The 18,927-nt window shown below is 41.9% G+C and overlaps 1 protein-coding gene across 3 annotated transcripts in view; it reads right to left on the bottom strand.

Moving 5' to 3' along the window:
• The window catches only part of LOC139761751 (methylglutaconyl-CoA hydratase, mitochondrial-like), a 115,827-nt gene that overhangs the window by 46,749 nt on the left and 50,151 nt on the right, over nucleotides 1–18,927 (bottom strand). For all 3 annotated transcript variants that reach the window (XR_011715602.1, XM_071686186.1, XM_071686183.1), the window contains exons 2-3: nucleotides 17,408–17,572; nucleotides 8,350–8,439 (exon numbers count right to left, since the gene is read on the bottom strand). Coding sequence is in view for 2 of the 3 variants with exons in the window: in XM_071686186.1 (XP_071542287.1) it covers nucleotides 8,350–8,439; nucleotides 17,408–17,572 (255 nt within the window). In the remaining variant the exon portion in view is untranslated. The remainder of the gene's footprint in view (nucleotides 1–8,349; nucleotides 8,440–17,407; nucleotides 17,573–18,927) is intronic.

The raw sequence follows: 18,927 nt of genomic DNA, 5'->3' as shown, positions 1-18,927 counted from the left end.
GGGAGGTGGGTTGATTAGAAAGGGTAGTGAGTGGTGGGATGAAGAAGTAAGAGTATTAGTGAAAGAGAAGAGAGAGGCATTTGGACGATTTTTGCAGGGAAAAATGCAATTGAGTGGGAGATGTACAAAAGAAAGAGACAGGAGGTCAAGAGAAAGGTGCAAGAGGTGAAAAAGAGGGCAAATGAGAGTTGGGGTGAGAGAGTATCATTAAATTTAAGGGAGAATAAAAAGATGTTCTGGAAGGAGGTAAATAAAGTGCGTAAGACAAGGGAGGAAATGGGAACTTCAGTGAAGGGCGAAAATGGGGAGGTGATAACAAGTAGTGGTGATGTGAGAAGGAGATGGAGTGAGTATTTTGAAGGTTTGTTGAATGTGTTTGATGATAGAGTGGCAGATATAGGGTGTTTTGGTCGAGGTGGTGTGCAAAGTGAGAGGGTTAGGGAAAATGATTTGGTAAACAGAGAAGAGGTAGTAAAAGCTTTGTGGAAGATGAAAGCCGGCAAGGCAGCAGGTTTGGATGGTATTGCAGTGGAATTTATTAAAAAAGGGGGTGACTGTATTGTTGACTGGTTGGTAAGGTTATTTAATGTATGTATGACTCATGGTGAGGTGCCTGAGGATTGGCAGAATGCGTGCATAGTGCCATTGTACAAAGGCAAAGGGGATAAGAGTGAGTGCTCAAATTACAGAGGTATAAGTTTGTTGAGTATTCCTGGTAAATTATATGGGAGGGTATTGATTGAGAGGGTGAAGGCATGTACAGAGCATCAGACTGGGGAAGAGCAGTGTGGTTTCAGAAGTGGTAGAAGATGTGTGGATCAGGTGTTTGCTTTGAAGAATGTATGTGAGAAATACTTAGAAAAGCAAATGGATTTGTATGTAGCATTTATGGATCTGGAGAAGGCATATGATAGAGTTGATAGAGATGCTCTGTGGAAGGTATTAAGAAAATATGGTGTGGGAGGCAAGTTGTTAGAAACAGCGAAAAGTTTTTATCGAGGATGTAAGGCATGTGTACGTGTAGGAAGAGAGGAAAGTGATTGGTTCTCAGTGAATGTAGGTTTGCGGCAGGGGTGTGTGATGTCTCCATCGTTGTTTAATTTGCTTATAGATGGGGTTGTTAGGGAGGTGAATGCAAGAGTTTTGGAAAGAGGGGCAAGTATGAAGTCTATTGGGGATGAGAGAGCTTGGGAAGTGAGTCAGTTGTTGTTCGCTGATGATACAGCGCTGGTGGTTGATTCATGTGAGAAACTGCAGAATCTGGTGACTGAGTTTGGTAAAGTGTGTGGAAGAAGAAAGTTAAGAGTAAATGTGAATAAGAGCAAGGTTATTAGGTACAGTAGGGTTGAGGGTCAAGTCAATTGGGAGGTGAGTTTGAATGGAGAAAAACTGGAGGAAGTGAAGTGTTTTAGATATCTGGGAGTGGATCTGGCAGCGGATGGAACCATGGAAGTGGAAGTGGATCATAGGGTGGGGGAGGGGGCGAAAATTCTGGGAGCCTTGAAGAATGTGTGGAAGTCGAGAACATTATCTCGGAAAGCAAAAATGGGTATGTTTGAAGGAATAGTGGTTCCAACAATGTTGTATGGTTACGAGGCGTGGGCTATGGATAGAGTTGTGCGCAGGAGGATGGATGTGCTGGAAATGAGATGTTTGAGGACAATGTGTGGTGTGAGGTGGTTTGATCGAGTAAGTAACGTAAGTTTAAGAGAGATGTGTGGAAATAAAAAGAGCGTGGTTGAGAGAGCAGAAGAGGGTGTTTTGAAATGGTTTGGGCACATGGAGAGGATGAGTGAGGAAAGATTGACCAAGAGGATATATGTGTCGGAGGTGGAGGGAACGAGGAGAAGAGGGAGACCAAATTGGAGGTGGAAAGATGGAGTGAAAAAGATTTTGTGTGATCGGGGCCTGAACATGCAGGAGGGTGAAAGGAGGCAAGGAATAGAGTGAATTGGAGCGATGTGGTATACCGGGGTTGACGTGCTGTCAGTGGATTGAATTAAGGCATGTGAAGCGTCTGGGGTAAACCATGGAAAGCTGTGTAGGTATGTTTATTTGCGTGTGTGGACGTATGTATATACATGTGTATGGGGGTGGGTTGGGCCATTTCTTTCGTCTGTTTCCTTGCGCTACCTCGCAAACGCAGGAGACAGCGAAAAAAAAAAAATCTGCTCTCTCTGTTAGAAAGTTAAAAAATACAAGGATGGGAGGATTTCTGGCCCCCCGCACTCCCGTCCCCTCTAGTCGCCTTCTACGACATGCGAGGAATGCATGGGAAGCTCAAGGGTAAAGGGGAAGAGTGGTTTGGGAATGTCTTGGGAGTAAAGTCAGGGGTTGGTGAGAGGACAAGAGCAAGGGAAGGAGTAGCAGTACTCCTGAAACAGGAGTTGTGGGAGTATGTAATAGAATGTAAGAAAGTAAATTCTCGATCAATATGGGTAAAACTGAAAGTTGATGGAGAGAGATGGGTGATTATTGGTGTATATGCACCTGGGCATGAGAAGAAAGATCATGAGAGGCAAGTGTTTTGGGAGCAGCTGAATGAGTGTGTTAGTGGTTTTGATGCACGAGAACGGGTTATAGTGATGGGTGATTTGAATGCAAAGGTGAGTAATGTGGCAGTTGAGGGAATAATTGGTATACATGGGGTGTTCAGTGTTGTAAATGGAAATGGTGAAGAGCTTGTAGATTTATGTGCTGAAAAAGGACTGGTGATTGGGAATACCTGGTTTAAAAAGCGAGATATACATAAGTATACGTATGTAAGTAGGAGAGATGGCCAGAGAGCGTTATTGGATTACGTGTTAATTGACAGGCGTGCGAAAGAGAGACTTTTGGATGTTAATGTGCTGAGAGGTGCAACTGGAGAGATGTCTGGTCATTATCTTGTGGAGGCTAAGGTGAAGATTTGTATGGGTTTTTAGAAAAGAAGAGTGAATGTTGGGGTGAAGAGGGTGGTGAGAGTAAGTGAGCTTGGGAAGGAGACTTGTGTGAGGAAGTACCAGGAAAGACTGAGTACAGAATGGAAAAAGGTGAAAACAATAGAAGTAAGGGGAGTGGGGGAGGAATGGGATGTATTTAGGGAATCAGTGATGGATTGCGCAAAAGATGCTTGTGGCATGAGAAGAGTGGGAGGTGGGTTGATTAGAAAGGGTAGTGAGTGGTGGGATGAAGAAGTAAGATTATTAGTGAAAGAGAAGAGAGAGGCATTTGGACGATTTTTGCAGAGAAAAAATGCAATTGAGTGGGAGATGTATAAAAGAAAGAGACAGGAGGTCAAGAGAAAGGTGCAAGAGGTGAAAAAGAGGGCAAATGAGAGTTGGGGTGAGAGAGTATCGTTAAATTTTAGGGAGAATAAAAAGATGTTCTGGAAGGAGGTAAATAAAGTGCGTAAGACAAGGGGGCAAATGGGAACTTCAGTGAACGGCGCAAATGGGGAGGTGATAACAAGTAGTGGTAATGTCAGAAGGAGATGGAGTGAGTATTTTGAAGGTTTATTGAATGTGTTTGATGATAGAGTGGCAGATATAGGGTGTTTTGGTCGAGGTGGTGTGCAAAGTGTGAGGGTTAGGGAAAAGGATTTGGTAAACAGAGAAGAGGTAGTAAAAGCTTTGCGGAAGATGAAAGCCGGCAAGGCAGCAGGTTTGGATGGTATTGTAGTGGAATTTATTAAAAAAGGGGGTGACTGTATTATTGACTGGTTGGTAAGGTTATTTAATGTATGTATGACTCATGGTGAGGTGCCTGAGGATTGGCGGAATGCATGCATAGTGCCATTGTACAAAGGCAAAGGGGATAAGAGTGAGTGCTCAAATTACAGAGGTATAAGTTTGTTGAGTATTCCTGGTAAATTATATGGGAGGGTATTGATTGAGAGGGTGAAGGCATGTACAGAGCATCAGATTGGGGAAGAGCAGTGTGGTTTCAGAAGTGGTAGAGGATGTGTGGATCAGGTGTTTGCTTTGAAGAATGTATGTGAGAAATACTTAGAAAAGCAAATGGATTTGTATGTAGCATTTATGGACCTGGAGAAGACATATGACAGAGTGGATAGAGATGCTCTGTGGAAGGTATTAAGAATATATGGTGTGGGAGGCAAGTTGTTAGAAGCAGTGAAAAGTTTTTATCGAGGACGTAAGGCATGTGTACGTGTAGGAAGAGAGGAAAGTGATTGGTTCTCAGTGAATGTAGGTTTGCGGCAGGGGTGTGTGATGTCTCCATGGTTGTTTAATTTGTTTATGAATGGGGTTGTTAGGGAGGTGAATGCAAGAGTTTTGGAAAGAGGGGCAAGTATGAAGTCTGTTGTGGATGAGAGAGCTTGGGAAGTGAGTCAGTTGTTGTTCGCTGATGATACAGCGCTGGTGGCTGATTCATGTGAGAAACTGCAGAAGCTGGTGACTGAGTTTGGTAAAGTGTGTGAAAGATGAAAGTTAAGAGTAAATGTGAATAAGAGCAAGGTTATTAGGTACAGTAGGGTGGAGGGTCAAGTCAACTGGGAGGTAAGTTAGAATGGAGAAAAACTGGAGGAAGTAAAGTGTTTTAGATATCTGGGAGTGGATCTGGCGGCGGATGGAACCATGGAAGCGGAAGTGGATCATAGGGTGGGGGAGGGGGCGAAAATCCTGGGAGCCTTGAAGAATGTGTGGAAGTCGAGAACACTATCTCGGAAAGCAAAAATGGGTATGTTTGAAGGAATAGTGGTTCCAACAATGTTGTATGGTTGCGAGGCGTGGGCTATGGATAGAGTTGTGCGCAGGAGGATGGATGTGCTGGAAATGAGATGTTTGAGGACAATGTGTGGTGTGAGGAGGTTTGATCGAGTAAGTAACGTAAGGGTAAGAGAGATGTGTGGAAATAAAAAGAGCGTGGTTGAGAGAGCAGAAGAGGGTGTTTTGAAATGGTTTGGGCACATGGAGTGAATTAACGAGGTAAGATTGACCAAGAGGATATATGTGTCGGAGGTGGAGGGAACGAGGAGAAGTGGGAGACCAAATTGGAGGTGGAAAGATGGAGTGAAAAAGATTTTGTGTGATCGGGGCCTGAACATGCAGGAGGGTGAAAGGAGGGCAAGGAATAGAGTGAATTGGATCGATGTGGTATACCGGGGTTGACGTGCTGTCAGTGGATTGAATCAGGGCATGTGAAGCGTCTGGGGTAAACCATGGAAAGATGTGTAGGTATGTATATTTGCGTGTGTGGACGTATGTATATACATGCGTATGGTGGTAGGTTGGGCCATTTCTTTCGTCTGTTTCCTTGCGCTACCTTGCAAATGCGGGAGACAGCGACAAAGCAAAAAAAAAAAAAAAATATTTTATTTATTTTTTTTTATTTTGCTTTGTCGCTGTCTCCCGTGTTTGCGTGGTAGCGCAAGGAAACAGACGAAAGAAATGGACCAACCCACCCCCATACACATGTATATATATATACACGTTCACACACGCAAATATATATACCTATACATCTCAATGTACACATATATATACACACACAGACATATACATATATACACATGTACATAATTCATACTGTCTGCCTTTATCTATTCCCATCGCCACCTCGCCACACATGGAATAACATCCCCCTCCTCCCTCATGTGTGCGAGGTAGCTCTAGGAAAAGACAACAAAGGGCCTCATTCATTCACACTCACTCTCTAGCTGTCATGTAATAATGCCCGAAACCACAGCTCCCTTTCCACATCCAGGCCCCACAGAACTTTCCATGGTTTACCCCAGATGCTTCACATGCCCTGATTCAATCCATTGACAGCACGTCGACCCCAGTATACCACATCAATCCAATTCACTCTATTCCTTGCCTGCTTTTCACCCTCCTGCATGTTCAGGCCCCCATCACACGAAATCTTTTTCACTCCATCTTTCCACCTCCAATTTGGTCTCCCACTTCTCCTCATTCCCTCCACCTCTGACACATATATCCTCTTGGTCAATCTTTCCTCACTCATTCTCTCCATGTGACCAAAACATTTCAAAATGACCTCTTCTGCTCTCTCAACCACACTCTTTTTATTACCACACATCTCTCTTACTCTTTCATTACTTACTCGATCAAACCACCTCACACCACATATTGAGAGGGTGAAGGTATGTATATAGCATCAGACTGGGGAAGAGCAGTGTGGTTTTAGAAGCGGTAGAGGATGTGTGGATCAGGTGTTTGCTTTGAAGAATGTATGTGAGAAATACTTAGAAAAGCAAATGGATTTGTATGTAGCATTTATGGGTCTGGAGAAGGCATATGATAGAGTTGATAGAGATCCTCTGTGGAGGGTATTAAGAATATATGGTGTGGGAGGTAAGTTGTTAGAAGCAGTGAAAAGTTTTTATTGAGGATGTAAGGCATGTGTACGTGTAGGAACAGAGGAGTGTGATTGGTTCTCAGTGAATGTTGGTTTACGGCAGGGGTGCATGATGTCTCCACGGTTTTAATTTGTTTATGGATGGGGTTTTTAGGGGGCTGAATGCAAGAGTTTTGGAAAGAGGGGCAAGTATCCAGCCTGTTGTCGATTAGAGAGCTTGGGAAGTGAGTCAGTTGTCGTTCGCTGATGATACAGTGCTGGTGACTGATTCAGGTGAGAAACTGCAGAAGTTGGTGATTGACTTGGGTAAAGTGTGTGAAAGAAGAAAGCTGAGAGCAAATGTGAATAAGAGCAAGGTTATTAGGTACAGTTGGGTTGAGGGACAAGTCAATTGGGAGGTAAGTTTGAATGTAAAAAAACTGAGGAAGTGAATTGTTTTAGATATCTGGGAGTGGATTTGGCAGTGGATGGAACCATGGAAGCGGAAGTGGATCATAGGGTGGGGGAGGGGGCGAAAGTTCTGGGAGCGTGGAAAAATGTGTCAAAGTCAAGAAAATTATCTTGGAAAGCAAAACTGGGTATGTTTGAAGGAATAGTGGTTCCAACAATGTTATATGGTTGCAAGGTGTGGGCTATAGATAGAGTTGTGCGGAGGACGGTGGATGTGCTGAAAATGAGATGTTTGAGGAAAATATGTGGTGTGAGGTGATTTGATCGAGTAGGTAATGAAAGGGTAAGAGAGATGTGTGGTAATAAAAAGAGTGTGGTTGAGAGAGCAGAAGAGGGTGTTTTGAAATGGTTTGGTTACATGGAGAGAAAGAGTGAGGAAAGATTGACAAAGAGGATATATGTGTCAGAGGTGGAGGGAACGAGGAGAAGTGGGAGACCAAATTGGAGGTGGAAAGATGGAGTGAAAAAGATTTTGAGTGATCGGGGCCTGAACATGCAGGAGGGTGAATTGGAACGATGTGGTATACCGGGGTCGACATGCTGTCAATGGATTGAACCAGGGCATACGAAGCATCTGGGGTAAACTATGGAAAGTTCTGTGGGGCCTGGACGTGGAAAGGGAGCTGTGGTTTCAGTGCATTATACATGACAGCTAGAGACTGAGTGTGAACGAATGTGGCCTTTGTTGTCTTTCCTAGCGCTACCTCGCGCACATGTGAGGGGAGGGGGCTTTCATTTCATGTGTGGCGGGGTGGCGACGGAAATGACTAAGGGCAGACAGTATAAATTATGTACATGTGTATATATGTATTTGTCTGTGTGTGTATATATATGTATATAGGTATGTATATGTGCATGTGTTGACATGTATGTATAAACATGTGTATGTGGGTGGGTTGGGCCATTCTTTTGTCTGTTTCCTTGCGCTACCTCGCTAAAGCGGGAGACAGCAACAAGGTATAATATAAATAAATATGTATAGAGTGTGTGCGTCGGTGTGTTTGTGTGTGTTTGTTTGTGTGGACATGTTTTTCTTCATCTGTTTCCTGGTGCTACCTTGTTAAGACAGGAATCAGCGATCAAGTATGAAAACATAAATGCATATATATCTTTTCATATTGAATAACTTCTCATTCCAAAGGAGTTTATTATATTTCTGTGCTTCTTGAAGTAGCGCATTCTTGGGTTACAGGAGCCTCTTGAAAGATCCTGGTAAACACCAAGACTCATTCATAGAAAAAGGTAGAGCCAGTAAGAGATGAAAAATGGCTGCATTCCCTCACATTCATTCTCTAATTGACATGTGCAATACACCAAAAGCATACGCCCATATCCACAACCCTCATAAGTCTTTCCATGATCTATGGCTCCGACTTTCCAAAAACTGAACATGGTAAGGACAAGGTAGACCTTCTTGCCAGTTAGGCAATGTAAACTGTAATAAACAAGTCACTGAAACTTTAGTGATGATACTAAGCTACCACAAAGAATGATAGCATCAAACCATGGGAAGGGAGCATAAAGTGATACTCAATATCTTGTTCCTGAAATTACAAATGATATGAACTTGAACCTTACCTGATAAACAAGCTGAAACTCTCTTCACACCATATCTATCCATCGCAGCAAGGATATTTTTAGTACCCTCAGACATCACTGTTGTTGCACCTAAAAGAATAAGATGTTTATATTTTTTTCTTAGCAAATTTTAAATAACAAATAAGTTCTTGTATTGTAAATCAATTACGTGTATATTAAATTGTACTATAACACAACTGAACAACAGTTATCAAAGAATTCACCCTCAACTTCTTGCTTTAAGTGGCATAATACATCCACCACATGTAGCTTTTATGTACATATACATGCAATTTTTTTTGTTAAATGTCCAATGTGCCCATTGTAAAATGAAGCATTAAAAAAAATAATATTTTCTTGACTCCAAGATATATATTCAGTAGAAAAATGATAAAAGGATTTGAATAGCAAGACAGGTGCTCCTCCTCTGCTTGCAGCAAATATCAAAGATTCTGTATAAGAAAAGAAATGGTTGCTTTTATCAAACAAATTTTGTAGATAGATGATATTTGCATTTAAATCAAGCTAAAAGGTGATTCATTATGTAATGGCAGCTTGGATGATGTACAGCAGCATTATCATTCCACCCTTATATTGGAAATGGCATATCTGTCTATCTATCTACATCTCTGTCACCAATTCCCTTCAAGAACTCCCACCAAGGGGGTGGACATGACAAAAGAGTCTCCACTTATCCCTGTCCATATATGCCTCCCTCACATAACATCATTCCATTAATTATTACTATATTTCTCTCTCTCCAGTGCCCTTCTACTTACTTCCCAATGTCACATGTGGTCTTCCTCTCACTTCTATCCCTTTAATCACACAATCTTCCTCTCATCCTAATCCCTTCAATCACACCATCATATACTCTACTTGTAAACTCTCAGTCTTGCATTCTCTCCTATCTCTGACACCTGTTCCCTCCAGGAACTCCCATCAAAAGGTGGCCATAGCATGAGTCTCCACTTATCCCTGTCATTACATACCTCCCTCGAATACACCATTCCACGCATTCTTCCTGTTTCTCTCCCTCAAGAATTCCTCCACCCTAGTTGCCTATTACAGGTGGTCTTCCACTCACAGCAATCCTTTTAATTGTACAATCATACATGCTCCTTATAAACTCCCAGTCTTGCATTCTTTCCACATGCCCAAACCACCTCAAAGTATTACATTTCACCCATTCTACCTTTCTGCAATTAATTCCCTTTGCATTCTTTGCCACACCACATCTCTCATACACCCTTTCATTTCTTTCTTCATTCCATCTAATCTAACCACATGCTTTTCTCAAAATAGCTAAATTCTACAGCCTGGATTCATGATCTCTGTGCCTCATTCCACATCCATGTTTCAAATGCATAGGTCAGGTTGGAAGGACTTTGCTGTCTCTTAATCATCTCTTTGCTTCCATACTTACTCCTCTAACCTTTATTCTATTAAGGGACCCAATGACTCTTCTACTCTGTACTGCTCTCTCCCTTATTTGTCTTTCCATATCACCACGCTTACCCAAGACAGCTCCTTCATACTTAGAATACCTCACTTCTTCCAGTCTCCACCCTCTCCCCCACCACCACCAACACCAATATCCATAGCACAATTTAGTACACTTTCTTCTTTCACTCTGGTTATACAAAATCTATACTTTCAATCTGTTAAACATCATTAATTTACTTTTACTTGCAATTACCTTCAGTCTACTCCACTTACACACTTCATAAAACACACTTACAACCTTATGCAACTCCTCCTCACTCTCTGCAAACAAAACAATATCAACTGCAAACAGGCTTGCCACTAGCCACCAAGCCTTACTGCCACACTCCATCTCTGCATTCCCTTTTCCCTTGTTTTGCTTTCATCTCTCTCATCTCTCCATCCATATATCAAAAAGCCATGGTGACATCACACAGACCTGCCTCACAACTACATGTATCCCAAAACTTTTGCTCGTCTCTCCATCCATTCTAACACCCAAATTTGCTCTTCTATAGAAGGCTTTTACACCATCTGACAGTTATCCCCCTATACCACATATCATGAACACATCCCACAAAGCATTCCACTTGACTCTGTCATACACTTTCTCCAGATACATAAAAGCTGCAGACAACTTCTTACCTTTTGCTAAATACTTTTCCATGGTCATCTTTACAACAAAAATCTGATCCACACATCCACTCCCTTTCTTGAACCCCCTTGCTTTTCACTTATTCTGCATTCGCTCACTTCCATCCTCTGTCAACTAATATTCTTGCATGCACTTCCTGGTATACTTAACAGGTTTATTCCTCTATAATTGCTACACATCCTTTGCACCCTTTTCTTTGAATAAAGGAACATTAATAGCTTTCACCCAATCCTCAGGCACAACTTTGTTTTCATGCTAAATTACATATAAAATGCATCCACTCTATCATACTTTCTCCTCTGTACTTCAGCATTTCAACCATAATCCCATCCCCTCCAGGTGCCTTTCCTAACCTCAGCCTCATTATTGCCCTTCTTACCTCCCTCTTTACTATAGCCCCCTGCATTTATATCCTTTTTCTTCCCTCCCCCATACCCATGCATGTAACAACTGCTGCCTCCCCTTCTCCCACTTTCATTAGGTCTTCAAAATACTCTTTTCATCTTCCATTCACTTCCTCCTTTTGATTCAGCAATTTCTCTTCCTTACTTTTCATAGCAACATTTCCTTTCTTACATCCTTCTCTTTCCTTTTTCACTTTCTTCCAGTATAGTTTATCAGCCAAAACTTTTCACTTAACTTTCTTCCAAAATCTTCATCTACTCTTTCTTTGCTTTCCTGTACCAGCTTCTTAACATCTCACTTACATATTTTGTATTCTTCCCTCCTCTTTCACTGAACTTCCACTGGTACATTCCTATTGAGCAATCTACCATATGCCCTTTTTCTCATCCACAGAATCTCTAATCTCTTCTGTCCACCATGCATTGCCCCTTTTATTTCTCTCTCTCACTACCTTGTATCCAACTTCTGATTCTACAACCTTTACTAGTATTTCTCTAAACATTCTAAACACCTCATTCAAACATGACTACATTCAGTTACCTTCCTTTCATACTCATCCCTGTCCTTTTCCTGATTCATCTTCTCGTCTACCAATACTTTTACCTCTCCATTCTCCCTTACACCAAACCTCCACTTCTCGTGCGGACTGGTCAAAGTCTCCAAATAATCCTCTCTCGACTCTAACATCCAGCACAGTCTTTCTCAATCTTTCATCCACTGCCACATAGTCAATCAAAGCCTTTTGTTCTTCTCTTCCACCATTTCTCATCTAAATATAACTCTGGATCATCTTGTGCTGAAAAAAGGTGTTTGCAAGGAATCAACCCCCCCTCAGCAAAAATATCAATAGCTTCCATTCTTATTTACTCCACGCACTCCCCATTTACCAACTATCTCACCAATTCTATCACACCCCACTTTTGCATTCAAATCACCCAATACTATGTTTCTCTCATTCTCAAAGCCATTTGTTCAGTCATTCAAATTCCTCCAGAAATGCTTCATTTCATCCTTACCTCATACAGTCTTCATATTCACAGGTGCATATACACATACCCATGCATATTTCACAATCTCAGTCTTTCCTTTCACCCACACTATTCCTGATCCATTCTATCCATGCTCTGTAGCACCCCCCCATACTCTTGGTGATAGCAAAATTGCACATCGTTATTTTCCTTTTCCCTGATAATTTTCACAAATTCCCCTCCATACCACACCTTCTATGCCCTTCCATAACTAACACTAATCATTTCCATTTATTTTCACTCCACACACCCTGCCCAAGGATATGGATTTCCCCAATCCCTAGCACATACACGCTACAACTTTTAGACCTCTCCTTTATTCTCCCGTCATCCCATTCACATTCAGTGCCATCACCCTCCTAGCCTTTTGTGCCTCAACCTTAACAGGTCACTGGCAGAGGACACCTCCAGCACAGTGCTCCCAGAGGCAGTAAGGCTCAAAAATTGTCAAAACTAAAAGTTTGAGTACACCTCAGGTGTTTGTCTAAATCTAAAACTATTGCCCTGATGTACCTGGGCTATGCCTCTCCCTTTAGTTCCACCCCTAAGGGGTGTATGATGAGGTCACCATGAGAATGTGGGGTTAGACTTGGATACTTCAGTAAAACTGGAGTACCCCTCAAGGTGCTGAAACTCAATACTTTTCCCAATTCTAAGCTTTACTTTCCACAGTAGCAGCATCTCCTACCTCATTGGTAACAATACTGCGCATTCTTTCCACATGCTCAAACCATCTCTATTGCTCCACGATTCATTCCTTTTGCTTTCCTTGCCAAACCAAATCTCTCATACACCCCCTTATTTCTTTCCTTATTCCATCTAGTCCCACAACATGCTATTCTCAAATACCTCACTTCCAAAGCCATGATTCTTGACCTCTGTGCCTCATTCCATGTCCATGTTTTGGCTGCATAAGTCAAAAGATGCCTGTGGCATGAGAAGGGTAGCAGGTGGGCAGATTAGAAAGGGTAGTGAGTGGTGGGATGAAGAAGTAAGATTGTTAGAGAAAGAGAAGAAAGAGGCATTTGGACAATTTTTGCAGGGAAGTGGTGCAAATGACTGGGAGATGTATAAAAGAAAGAGGCAGGAGGTCAAGAAAAGGTGCAAGAAGTGAAAAAGAGGGCAAATGAGAGTTGGGGTGAGAGAGTATCATTAAATATTAGAAGAATAAAAAGATGTTTTGGAAGAAGGTAAATAAAGAGTGTAAGACAAGAAAACAAATGGGAACATCAGTGAAGGGGGCTAAAGGGGAGATAATAACAGGGAGTGGTGAAGTGAGAAGGAGATGGAGCAAGTATTTTGAAGGTTTGTTGAATGTGTTTGATGATAGAGTGGCAGATATAGGATGTTTTGGTTGAGGTGATGTGCGAAGTGAGAGGGTCAGGGAAAGTGGTGTGGTAAACAGAGAAGAGGTAGAGAAAGCTTTGCAGAAGATGAAAGCTAGCAAGGCAGTGGGTTTGGATGGTATTGCAGTGGAATTTATTAAAAAAGTGGGGACTGTGTTGATGACTGGTTGGTGAGGATATTCAATGTATGTATGGTTCATGGTGAAGTGCCTGAGGATTGGCGGAATGCATGTGTAGTGCCACTTTACAAAGGCAAAGGGGATAAAGGTGAGTGTTCAAATTACAGAGGTATAAGTTTGTTGAGTATTCCTGGGAAATTATATGGGAGGGTATTGATTGAGAGGGTGAGGGCATGTACAGAGCATCAGATTGGGGAACAGCAGTGTGATTTCAGAAGTGGTAGAGGATATGTGGATCAGGTGTTTGCTTGAAGAATGTATGTGAAAAATACTTAGAAAAAAAGATGGATTTGTATGTAGCATTTATGGATCTGGAGAAGGCAGGCATATGATAGAGATGATAGAGATGCTCTGTGGAAGGTATTAAAAGTACATGGTGTGATAGGTAAGTTGCTAGAAGCAGTGAAAATTTTTTATCAAGGATGTAAGGCATGTGTATGAGTAGGAAGAGAGAAAAGTGATTGGTTCCCAATGTTTGTCGGTTTGTGGCAGGGGTGCATGATGTCTCCATGGTTGTTTAATTTGTTTATGGATGGGGTTGTTAGGGAGGTGAATGCAAGAGTTTTGGAGAAAGAGGCAAGTATGCAGTCTGTTGTGGATGAGAGGGCTTGGGAAGCGAGTCAGTTGTTGTTTATTGATGATACAGCACTGGTGGCTGATTCGGGTGAGAAACTGCAGAAGCTGGTGACTGAGTTTGGTAAAGTGTGTGAAATAAGAAAGCTGAGAGTAAATGTGAATAAGAGCAAGGTTATCAAGTTCAGTAGGGTTGGGGACAAGTAAATTGGAAGGTAAGTTTGAATGGAGAAAAACTGGAGGAAGTGAAGTGTTTTAGATATCTGGGAGTGGATTTAGTAGCAGATGGAACCACGGAAGCGGAAGTGAATCACAGGGTGGGGGAGGGGGCTAAGGTTTTGGGAGCGTTGAAGAATGTGTGGAAGGCGAGAACGTTATCTCAGAAAGCAAAAATGGGTATGTTTGAAGGAATAGTGGTTCTAACAATGTTATATGGCTGCAAGGCGTGTGCTATAGACAGGGTTATGAGGAGGAGGGTGGATGTATTGTGAGATGTTTGAGGACAATATGTGGTGTGAGGTGGTTTGATTGAGTAAGTAATGAAAGGTTAAGAGAGATGTGTGGTAATTTAAAGAGGATGGTTGAGAGAGCAGAAGAGGGTGTATTGAAATGGTTTAGTCACATGGAGAGAATGAGTGAGGAAAGATTGACCAAGAGGATATATGTGTCAGAGGTGGAGGGAACAAGGATAAGTGGGAGACCAAATTGGAGGTGGAAGGATGGAGTGAAAATGATTTTGAGCGATTGGGGCCTGAACATACAGGAGGGTGAAAGGCATGCAAGGAATAGAGTGAATTGGAACGATGTGGTATACTGGGGTTGACGTGCTGCCAATGGATTGAACCAAGGCATGTGAAGCGTTTGGGGTAAACCGTGGAAAGTTTTGTGGGGCCTGGATGTGGAAAGGGAACTGTGGTTTCAGTGCATTACACATGACAGCTATAGACTGACTGTGAACGAATGTGGCCTTTGTTGTGTTTTCCTAGTGCTACCTCGCGCGTGCACACAGGGGGAGGGGGTGCCATTTCATGTATGGTGAGGTGGCAACAGGAATGGATGAAGGCTGCAAGTATAAATATGTGCATGTGTATATACATATATGTCTGTGTATGTATATGCATGTATACATTGAAATGTATAGGTATGTATATGTGCGTGTGTGGGCATGAATGTATACACATGTGTATGTGGGTGGGTTGGGCCATTCTTTTGTCTGTTCCTCTGCACTACCTTGCTAATGCGGGAGAAAGTGAGGAAGTATAATAAGTAAATAAATAATATACATATATTTATAAGCCCATACATGCACATATACATACATATACGTTTATTTCTTTTATTACACTTTGTCGCTGTCTCCCACGTTAGCGAGGTAGCGCAAGGAAACAGATGAAAGAATGGCCCAACCCCCCCACATGCACATATATATACATACACGTCCACACATACACACACAGACATACCTATACATCACAATGTATACATATATATATATATATATATATATATATATATATATAATATACACACACAGACAAATACATATATACACATGTACATAATTCATACTGTCTGCCCTTATTCATTCCCGTCACCACCCCGCCACACATGAAGTAACAACCCCCTTCCCCCACATGTGTGCAAGGTAGTGCTAGGAAAAGACAACAAAGGCAACATTTGTTCACACTCAGTCTCTAGCTGTCATGTATAATGCATCGAAACCACAGCTCCCTTTCCACATCCAGGCCCCACAGAACTTTCCATGGTTTACCCCAGACGCTTCACATGCCCTGGTTCAATCCACTGACAGCATGTCGACACCGGTATACCACATCGTTCCAATGCACTCTATTCCTTGCATGCCTTTCACCCTCCTGCATGTTCAGGCCGCGATCACTCAAAATCTTTTTCACTCCATCTTTCCACCTCCAATTTGGTCTCCCACCTCTCCTCGTTCCCTCCACCTCTGACACATATATCCTCTTTGTCAATCTTTCCGCACTCATTCTTTCCATGTGACCAAACCATTTCAAAACACCCACTTCTGCTCTCTCAACCACACTCTTTTTATTACCACACATCTCTCTTACCCTTTCATTACTTACTTGATCAAACCACCTCACACCACATATTGTCCTCAAACATCTCATTTCCAGCACATCCACCCTCCTGCACACAACTCTATCTATAGCCCATGCCTCACAACCATATATCATTGTTGGAACCACTATGCCTTCAAAAATACCCATTTTTGCTTTCCAAGATAATGTTCTCAACTTCCACACATTCTTCAACGCTCCCAGAACTTTCGCCCCCTCCCCCATCCTAAGATTCACTTCCGTTTCCATGGTTCCATCTGCTGCCAAATCCACTCCCAGATATCTAAAACACCTCACTTCCTCCAGTTTTTCTCCATTCAAACTTACCTCCCAACTGACTTGTCCCTCAACCCTACTGTACCTAATAACCTTGCTCTTATTCACATTTACTCTCAGCTTTCTTCTTTCACACACTTTACCAAACTCAGTCACCAGCTTCTGCAGTTTCTCGTCCGAATCAGCCACCAGCGCTGTATCATCAGCGAACAACAACTGACTCACTTCCCAAGCTCTGTCATCCACAACATACTGCATACTTGCCCCTCTCCAAAACTCTTGCATTCACCACCCTAACAACCCCATCCATAAACAAATTAAACAATCATGGAGACATCATGCACCCCTGCTGCAAACCAACATTCACTAAGAACCAATCACTTTCCTCTCTTCCTACATGTATCAACATATATATATACATACACAGACAAATACATATATACACATACATATTCATACTTTCTTGTCTTCTTCCATTCCTGTCATTACCCCACCCCACACAAAGCAGCACCGTTACCCCCAGCTTCAGCAAGGTAGTGCCAGGAAAACAGACAAAGGCCCATCCTCCTATATACACATACATATATATAAATGCCCATACACTCAAATATACATACATATAAATACACATACAGACATACATATATATACACATCCAGGCACCACAGAGCTTTCCATGGTTTACCCCAGATGCTTCACATGCCTTGGCTCAGTCCACTGGTAGCATGTCAACCCCGGTATACCACATCGTTCCACTTCACTCTTTTCCTTGCACACCTCTCATCGCTTACTCGATCAAACCACCTCTCACACCACATACTGTCCTCAAACATTTCATTTCCAACATGTTCACCCTCCTCCATACCACCCTATCTATAGCTCATGCCTCACAACCATATCATAATAAATACATATATTTTTACTCAAGAGCCAAGATCACTTTTATCATACTTTCTAAAAGTGGTGAGACAACATAAAGTTGAAGATGTAATAAAATGTATGTTGTACTTACTAAGGTCATTTCGAGTGCCAAGAAGAATGATAACTGCATCTTGTCCCTTGACAGCTTCATCCACTGCTGAAGTATCCAAAATGTCACCTACTTTAACTGTCACTTGTGTAGCCAGTGATTGTGGTAACTTATATGGATTTCGTACAAATGCTGTCACATCATAACCTGTTAAATCATCATAATAATTAATACCACCACTGAAAATATTATCAAACTCCCATTTATATCTTGTCTGCCACCTAATATAGGCCTAACCACCCACCAAACACAGGGCTACCTTCAAACATGTTTCCCACTAACCACAAAGCTACCTCAACATCCAGAGAACTACCCCAGCAAAATGTCTCCCCAAATACTGGGCTACCCCAGCTACATAAGTCCCAGCAAGCACAGTTACCCCTGCAACACATGTCCCAATAATCCCACAACTACCCCAGCAACATGTGTCTCCCCAAATACAGAGCTAACTCATCTACAAAAGTCCCAGCAACATACGTGCCAACAACCACAGAGTACTGCAGCAACATGTGTTCTCCCAAATGAAGGGTTACACCAGCAACATGTGTCCCATCAACCACAGAGTTACCCCAGCAACATGTGTCCCATCACCCACAGAGTTACCCCAGCAACATGTGTCCCATCAACCACAGTTACCCCAGCAACATATGCCCCTCCAAATACAGGGCTACCCTAATATGTGTCTTTCCCAATAAAGGGCTACCCAGCAACATATGTCCAACCAACCACAGGGGTACCTAAGCAACATGTCCTCCTAAACACATGGCTACCCAAGCAATATGTCCCATTAAATGGAGGGCTATTCTATCAACCTGAGTCTCATTAAACAAGGCAACCCCAGTGTAATATTCAATGTAGTATATTAATTAAGGCAGTTCCAATTAAACACTTAATAGTCCAAAAGTAATTGCTTTACTCTGGGAAAACTCATGGTAGCTACAGCATTCATTTATACAGTTGTGTTTTGTAAACAGAACCCATAAAGAAAAGCATTAATTCCCTATAAAGTTATGACATCCTGTCCCCCTTAAATCTAAAACTATAAAATAATGGTTATTGGCATTTGTATTTTGTCCATTATGAGAAAAAAATCCTTGCCATATTTGAGAAATACAGAATAATTCAAATACTAAAAACAGAAAATACACATCCTTGAAATTATATATACAATACAATAAAATATTCCTTTATATTACTATCATATTCCACAAATCTGATCTCAAGAGGTCTATTTATGGCTCTTCCAGATCTTGTTTTAATTTTCATTGAGATTCCTAAGGGAGCCATACAGGGTGAACTCTCTCTCTCTCCATATTTCAACCCACTTTCTCTTGGAAAATTGACATTACCCTCTCTTTTATCTTCAGGTGTTCTATATTCTATATTCAGGTGTTCTATTGCCAAGAACTCATTTTTCCAGTAGCCTTCTGTGTGTCTCTCATACCATCCTCACTCTACTCCCGTATGATAACTTTTCTCAGAGCTCCTTGCTTTGTCAACTT

Source organism: Panulirus ornatus, chromosome 41, assembly GCF_036320965.1.
Source record: "Panulirus ornatus isolate Po-2019 chromosome 41, ASM3632096v1, whole genome shotgun sequence".
Taxonomy (NCBI): Eukaryota; Metazoa; Arthropoda; class Malacostraca; order Decapoda; family Palinuridae; genus Panulirus; species Panulirus ornatus.
The sequence above is the reverse complement of the archived record's forward strand: the minus strand, read 5'-3'. Positions and strand labels throughout refer to the sequence as shown.